General features: G+C 44.0%; 1 protein-coding gene across 2 annotated transcripts; it reads left to right on the top strand.

The window, feature by feature from the left end:
• The first annotated feature begins 344 nt into the window (after positions 1 to 344).
• LOC147629978 (uncharacterized) lies at positions 345 to 7,641 on the top strand. 2 transcript variants are annotated; one of them, XM_086811531.1, is made up of 6 exons: positions 345 to 787; positions 1,144 to 1,525; positions 1,614 to 1,810; positions 6,853 to 6,997; positions 7,074 to 7,233; positions 7,458 to 7,641. In XM_086811531.1, the coding sequence occupies exons 1-6, from the start codon at positions 720 to 722 to the stop codon at positions 7,532 to 7,534; spliced, it is 1,029 nt and encodes a 342-aa protein (XP_086667657.1). In that variant the 5' UTR covers positions 345 to 719; the 3' UTR covers positions 7,535 to 7,641. The 2 variants fall into 2 exon arrangements, with proteins under 2 accessions (XP_086667657.1, XP_086667658.1); XM_086811532.1 differs by having other exon boundaries at positions 346 to 787; positions 7,503 to 7,641.
• Positions 7,642 to 7,949: the final 308 nt, after the last annotated feature.

Raw genomic sequence — 7,949 nt, 5'->3', positions numbered from 1 at the left:
CACACACACACACACAAGCAAAGGCATGCCTTTATAGATTTTTTTTTCTTTTCCCTATTCCCCTCTCCTCCTCCCCTCACACACACACACGTGTGTGGTGCAATGGCATCTATCTATTCTATTACATATTAACCATGGACAACCAAGGCACAAGGAGAGGAGAGAAAAAGAAATCATGGATTTCTTAAAAAAAAAGAGAAAAAAATCCCATCGATTTGACCGTCTGTATTCCGACTTCCATTCCTGATTTGACCCTTTGTATTCCGACTTCTTAATGTCTTTTACATACGGCAACAACATTACTACTATTCCTTATAGAGATTCTTTCGATTGATTGTTAAAAGCTAGCCTTAAGGTCGACTGCATTTTCAATTCAAGCAACGCTAAGTCCTGAGCGGTTTATCACCTAGTTTGTTTGTGGCTCAAGGAAAGCCAACGGTGGCATTAGGCATACAAACTTATAATATACGTATCGCAGAGGAATCCATCTCTGGTGCAACAAACCAATTCTGATCACGAAGCTTGCTGCATACTTCTAACCCGCAGAAGGAGAGCTTGCCGAGAATTCATGGAGACCTTGTATTGCTTGCCCTGAACGCCTCGCAGGCTTCTTTATGCATGTTGATCTTTTCGGGTGTTGAAATGGCCCTCCATAAGCCGAACCCCACTTTGGAGACTTGCTTTCTCTTGCTCGTGCCCCTGGAATCACTCCGAAGAAGATGATTGAGGCACATACAGACCCCTCGGATGTCATGCTCTCTCCTCACACAGACATAAGCTGGGAGAGGTAAGAAAGCGGCCTCGCTTTCTTTCATCTTTTGCCTAATCATTTTTCTCCATGAAAATTAATGTATTTTGTGTGTGTGAGAGAGAGAGAGAGAGAGAGAGAGAGAGATCGCCTTTTTCTTGTGATTTTCTTTGTTTGTGTGTGTGTGAGAGAGAGAGCGCTCTTGATCGCCTTTTTCATGCATATGTTTTTCTCTGTGTGCTGTGAGCGTGTGTGTAAGAGAGAGAGAGAGAGAGCTCTTGATCGTCTTTTTTGTCCACTTGTTAAATGTATGCGTTAAATGCTGGAAACTTTACCTTCATGCCATGAATTATTTGTGGAACATTTGCCCTAACTGCTGGAAACTCTAATGGCAGGCTTGACAAGGCAAAGTTCAACGTTTATGGAGTTGGTTTGTTTACGGCAGTTTCGGCTGTTTTGTATCCCATATCTCTTGTGAAGACACGCATTCAAGTTGCAGCAGGAGAGTCTGTGCATACAAATGCCGTGGGGGTTTTTAAAAACATCCTAAAAACCGATGGTGTCCGAGGTCTCTACAGGGGTTTTGGAACAACTGCCACGGGTTCAATTCCTGGCAGGGCCATGTTCTTGGCCACTCTGGAGATCTCAAAGGAGTCTACCAACAGGTTGATTTCAAGTGTAAATCTACCAGATGCAACAAGGACTGCTGTTGCCAACGGTGTTGCTGGGCTTGTTTCTTCTCTTGTCTCAGAGCTTTATTACGTTCCTCTGGATGTGGTATGCCCTTTTGTCTTTTTTAAGTTCATGAACTTAGTCCAAACATTTCTTCTTGTATGTATATTGTGTAATGCTTGAAGCTCTACAGGTGACTCAAAGGCTGATGGTGCAAGGTCTTCCTGGTGTCACCAGATATACTGGTGGTATAGATGCTTTTCGGAGAATTCTACAAACAGATGGCATTTTTGGTCTCTATCGAGGTTTCGCTATGTCTGTCATAACATACTGTCCTTCCACAGCTGTTTGGTGGGGAGCCTATGGGACTAGCCAACACGTTATCTGGAAGTGAGTTTCCTTCTAGTTTTCTGCCTTCTGTCTTTATGCAAGGCTGAGGATACCATCTGGTTGTAATGTATAATCATGGCTCAAATTATTTTAGGGTCAGGCCCAATGTGTTTCACTGAAACACTTAAGCTTAGGGCTAAAATCTGATGCCTGTGTAAGAGAGAATGATGGTTTCTTCCAAATTATTATAGAGTCAGGCCCCAGGTGTTTCACTGAAACACTTTAAAATCTGATGCCTGAGAAAGAGAGAGTGATGGGTTCTTCCAGGATGTGCTAATTAAATTCACCACAAGAAATACTGACTAGGCTAGTCAGTAGCAAGCCACCAAGCAGTCGTAAACAAAATCGTCCGGATAGGTGAATTTACAGGACACCTAGTCTTAATATTATATGAGAAAATTCAGCTTTCTAGAGAGAGAGAGAGAGTTATATTAACGTCTACGGAAGACCCCAAGGGCCTATGAGACCAAAAGTAATACAATGATACCTTGGATATACTGAGCCATGGAAAACTGAAAGAAAAAGTAAAATGAAAACATCTGACAGTACATGTGATCAACAGATGATCCTGTGTAGAGAGAGAGAGGTGTCTTTTAGGGTCATAGCCAAGGCAGTGGGCCACATATGATGCCTATGAGGCATGGAAGGGCAGGAAATGCAACTTGAACTGGGATTTCTTCGTTAGGAGCCCAATATATAAACTGCTATGCCAGGGAAAGAAGGTAGGTTTGTTAACAGCTTCACAAGGCCGAAATTGCTTATGAGACCAATGATGATACAATATGTAGTGGGAGATGCACAGAACATCCCCGATAACCTAAACAAAACATAATGATAATGAAACGATGATGGAGACTAGGGCACACACAGACCACAAGGAGTTTCCATCCTAGCGTCTGAACAGCTAGTTGTACACACTCCTCATCAGGGACGAAGGACCATTTTCAATTAAGCTTGGATCCCCCTCAACGTGTCACTGGACAAGGTCTTGAGATGGCTCCGCAACCCTATCAAGTTTTGACATACCATGCCTTCATTGCTCGTCAATCTGGTGCACTTGTGTCTCCTCGTTACTTCTCTCTTGGGCTTGGAGAGAGAGAGAGAGAGAGAGAGAGAGAGAGAGAGAGAGAAGAAAGTCCTATTAATGTAGTCTGCAAAAGATCAAAGGGTCTATGAGACCAAAAGTGTTACAATTGTCCATAAAGTCACAAAATCATGGAAAAAAGTATGATACAGGCCGGCTCTTCAGCACTCTACTGCAGTTGCATTCGAGGAGCGCCTCCATGCACCTCTGCCCAGCCCACCTGGCTGCCGCCCGCCCGCGGGGGGGGGGGGGGGGGGGGATCACCGAGTTGGGCGGCACCACCGCGAGAAGCAACGGCCATAGCTGGCTGAGCACCTCCCATTCGAGACTTACCTGGCCAACCAAAATTTAGGTGCCTTCAAAGGCCTTGTCAAAAAATTTTCGGGCCGCCATTCCTGAGTGCATTTTTGGGTGGCCACCTCTCCTGTGTGCTCTCTCGGGCTTCTTGCTTTGGGGGTCTCTCCAGCCATACTACACAAAGGAGATTGGACAGTCTGGTCGACCAGTCAACATCTTGTTCATAGAGGTAAATACGATTTGGGGTTTTTTTCTGCACACATCAATTTTGGGCAAAGTCAAAGCTTCTGTGCTATGATATTTTTAGGGATTCTTGTTCATAAAAGGGAAAAACTGTGAAGTGAAGGCATCCATAGGCACTGTTGTACTTGTGCATATCATCTAGGCACCCTTGTTCCTGCGCAACACTCCCGGAGTCTTGTGCTCACTCAAGTATACACCCTTGTTTTGGTATACTTAGGCGATTGCACCTTTCATCCCGTCATATCCCGGTGCCTTGTGTGAGCACTCCCGTAGCTCTTCCCTTCTCTTACTTTCCCAAGTAGGGTTAGGGGAATGTGTGCATAGTTGTTGCATGGGCTGTGGGTTTGCGGTCAGGCATGCAAAGAAAAACAACTGTGTGCGGATGCAATGAGGGCTGTCAGACAGCTAGGGCTGGTTATGCTCTGATCTGTGTGCCAAGAGCCAAGCAAGGGGCTGCGCAGATGGCAGCAGGCAGCAAAGCTGTAGTTGCCGCCAGCAGATGGTATGTGCAGCCAGCAGCCAGGCTGGTGTTGCTGCCGATAGAGGTCATCTTGAGATGTTGTGCGCAGGGTTGTAGGCCCTGGACCAGGCCGTACAGGAGTGGACAGACTGTCTAGCAGGCAGTACGATGCTGGTCAAGAGGTCGCGCAGACCTAGAACATGCTGTATAGGGCCAGTAGCAGCTTGTCAAACAGGCCGTGTAGGTGTGGTTGGCCGTACAGAGGCTGAGGCAGGCAGATTTAGACTGGCGCATATGGCAGAGCAGGTGGACAGCAGCAAGGCAATGCTTAGAGAGAGAGAGAGAGAGAAAGCAATATAGTTTATGCTTTCTATAGGGTTATTGTTTTTTAAAAGAAACAGTCATGCTATTTTTATTATAAAAAAAGCAGGGGCAGTTTTTAGTGCACACTTAAAAAAAAGGCCCCTTTTTTTTGGGAAAAAAAAACACTTCGGTGTTTTTTTGTCTCTCTTGCATGTAACCCCTCTGTGACATAGTGGTAGTGAACCTCTATGTGCTTGGTTCTAGCATGAAAAACTGAATTTCGTGCTAAAACCATAGCATTCTGATTATCAGTGATGAGAATGGGAGTTGCATTATGTTGACTCACACACAAGTCTACCATGAGCCTTCTAAGCCAAACACATTCAACTATCGTGGTGAAAGCTGCTCTGTACTCAGCTTCACACGACAAGGTAGCCATAGTTAGAATTTTAATTAGCGAGGACATACATGAATTCCCAAGCAAAAAGCATTATGACTGGTGGACTGAGGGGTGTCATAATCTCCAGCCTAGTCTGAATCACTATAAGCGTGCAGTTGAAAATCACCCCCCTTGGCATAAAACAATCCAAGGCTTTGTGCCCCCTGGAGGTATGTGAAATGTGCCTAACATTCTACCGATGCTTTGTTCCTAGACTGTGCATAAACCAAGGATGCACGAAATGTGATGCCTCGCCGGATGTTGCACGAGTAAATGAGGCATCCTACAGTTAGCTATAAATGTTGGCATCAAAAGGCTCATTTGCATCATGTATACTAACCCAAACACTTGGTTCTACCGGATTAGAAATCAGCTTATAGTCTTTCATGTTGAACCTTTTAAGAAGTCCTCTTACGTACTTAGACTACAGCATAGCAATGCCATCATCTTGCGGCATAAACTATATGCCCAAGTGGTAGTGCAAAGGCCCCAAATCTGACATGTCAAAAGAAGACTTCAAATCAGCCCTGAAGGCTGAAATTTTCACTTTTTGTGTCCCAATCACAAGCATGTCATCAACATACAAATGACAATAAGAATGTGAACACCCTCTTTCTTGGCATAGGATGTGCTTGTAGTTGGACTGTTCTGAAAACCCTGGCTCACAAGATTAGCATGAACTTTGTCGTACCAAGCTTGAGGAGCTTGCTTTAAACCATACAATGCCTTCTTTAATTTGCACACTTTGTGCTCTTCAATAGGCACAACAAAACCAATGGGCTGATTTACATACACCTCTTTTTGCAAATCCCCATTGAGAAATGTAGTCTTTATATCCAACTTATGCACTTGCCAACCCATGTGTGCAGCCAATGCTATCACTTAATGAATAGTGATCATCCTGGATGTGGAAGCAAAGGTCTCATCATAGTCGATTCCCTTTCACTGGGAATAACCTTTGGCTACAAGTTTGGCCTTGTATCTATCAATGGTACTATCAGACTTTCTCTTGACTTTGTACACCCACTTTGTCCCGATTACATTCTTGCTAGCAAGGAAGTACAACAATTTCCATGTGTTATTCTTGTGAATAGAAGTAATCTCATCATGCATGGCTTGCATCCAGTGCTTATTCTCTTTTGCTTCTTCAAAAGAGACTTGTTTTTTTGCATTAAAGAGACTACTTATACATGCAAAATCAGCATGCTGAGAACTTAAAGCATGGTTGGAACCAGCCCGTGTTCTACTTGTAGGGGGAGCAGTAAGTTTACTGTCCTGCAAAGTCATTACAACCATCTTGGCACAGTTTTAGCTTCTCTGATGGCTGTTTGCTCCTCTCTAGCCGTTTTGCGTCTTGAAGCATTTTCAGCCATTGCCACGAAAAGCAAGCAAATACTTGCTACTTCGCTTTCAGAGGATGCCGTACAATCATGGATGATGCTTGCATTGGATCACTGTGTATGAGCTGCAATTTATTTTCAGCCATAACAACTCCATCCTTGGAAAATGGTTTATAGTGCGTCTTTCCCAAAATACACACCTCACATACATGTCCTACTTGAGGCTCAAGAGGAGGTATATTATCAACCATATGATGCTTCTGCAAACGCATCAAATTGCCAAAATTCACATGCCCAAAACAAGCATGCCATAACTTTGCATCATGCACAGTAGGAGTATGGGCAGCCACTACGTGTGCATCATGTGGACGCCTATCATAGCTGTCTAGCCTGTACTAACCATCGAAAAGTGTCCCATGAGCGACTATTGCATAACTCCGGGAAGGATTTTCAGCAAGCACTTTCCATTGTGAATTCAGCCACCAAACCTTTTTTGGTTATGGATGAAACAGAAAGGAGGTTCTTCTTAATTCCTGGAACATACAACACATTGGTCATGCACACATTTGCACAATTGGCAGCAACTAGCATCGCTTTAGCAATCCCCTTTACTGGGTAAGAGGAATGATCTCCACACGTAACACTGCAGCCATCAGAGTATTCTCCAAACACTTGAATACATATCTGCGAGAGGTAATGTGGTGCAAGGCTCCACTGTTAAAATACCATGTCACTGCATTCTTCTCTGATGCAACTAGAGACATATCATGCACATCGGTATCTGGAATGTCACTCATACATGTGATCAGAAGAGTGCAAATTTGGATTGGTTAACTTGTTTTAACTGTAATCTGCAAGAATTGTGAACTTTTTCAGGAGCCTTGGCTACAGCAAATTGGATAATGGGCAATCCCCAAGTCAAGGGCTACTTGTGTCTGTTCAGGCAGTTGGAGGTGTAGTGGCAGGGGCTGCATCGTCTGTTATAACCACTCCACTTGACACTATCAAGACTCGTCTTCAGGTCAAATTCTCAACATTTTGACTTCCTGGAAGTCACAATAAGGTGTAGCTTTAGCAGTTTTATGTTCTGAATGCAGGTTATGGAAAACAAGGAAGGCCACGCACCAACTATCACAGGGACTGTGAAACAGCTTGTGAATGAGGATGGCTGGAAAGGTTTCTATCGAGGCCTTGGGCCACGATTTCTCAGCATGTCTTTGTGGGGGACTTCCATGATTGTTACTTACGAGTTCCTAAGTAAACTTTTGTTTCCTTTTTTTTTTGAAAAGAAAAATAACTACAAAAAATCAAAGAAAAAATTTAGTAAACACACGCTTGTGCAGAGAGAGAGAGAGAGAGAGAGAGAGATGGATGTATACTGTGTGTGCGCGCGTGCGCCAACTCACGCCCTGATCCTGGGCAGTGGGTATGGTAGCCGCTTGGGCTACAAAGCAAAGTGATTTTTGTGTGGTTTGATGCAGGTGGTTCTGACTGTGGGAAATGTTTTATGGATGTTTTTATTGCAGAACGACTGTCATTGAAGCCAATGCAGCCATGAGATCAGTGATACCATTTGAGGGATTGCTTACGTACCTTGGTCATAATTTTGTGTACTCCGGATGTTGGAAGATATTATTCTTTATTCATTATTGCTTAGATTTAGAACCTCTCTCTCTCTCTCACTCTCTCACCCGCCCGCCCGCCCTACCTCCCCCCCAAACACACACATAACCACTTTGCACCAGCACTTTGGTGTGCTCACACATTGCTCTAGCACGCAATTCATTGCTATGGAGTGCTAACGAACATCGGCTCCTAACATCAGAAATTTAGGGCTCTTCACTGCTTTCATATGCATCATATCTGCTATCAAGTATTGAGAAGGGTAGGATTGGATTAGTTCCTATTTTTGATGATGCAGTAATAGTATGACTTTTCAGTCCTCACAGCCCTTTTTTGAGACTTTTCAATCC

The sequence above is a fragment of the Cibotium barometz genome, chromosome 17 (genome assembly GCF_041138505.1).
Source record: "Cibotium barometz isolate CiBa-2024 chromosome 17, ASM4113850v1, whole genome shotgun sequence".
In the NCBI taxonomy this organism is placed as follows: Eukaryota; Viridiplantae; Streptophyta; class Polypodiopsida; order Cyatheales; family Cibotiaceae; genus Cibotium; species Cibotium barometz.
Note: the sequence above shows the minus strand (reverse complement) of the source record. Positions and strands in the feature narration are given on the sequence as shown.

What these genes read in the sequence shown, in the direction of transcription:
- LOC147629978 (XM_086811531.1), top strand. Translation starts at nt 720, where the DNA reads ATGATTGAGGCACATACAGACCCCTCGGATGTCATGCTCTCTCCTCAC. An exon ending in ATTACGTTCCTCTGGATGTG is followed by an intron (nt 1,526 to 1,613) that starts GTATGCCCTTTT and finishes GAAGCTCTACAG; the next exon opens with GTGACTCAAAGGCTGATGGT. An exon ending in AGCCAACACGTTATCTGGAA is followed by an intron (nt 1,811 to 6,852) that starts GTGAGTTTCCTT and finishes GAACTTTTTCAG; the next exon opens with GAGCCTTGGCTACAGCAAAT.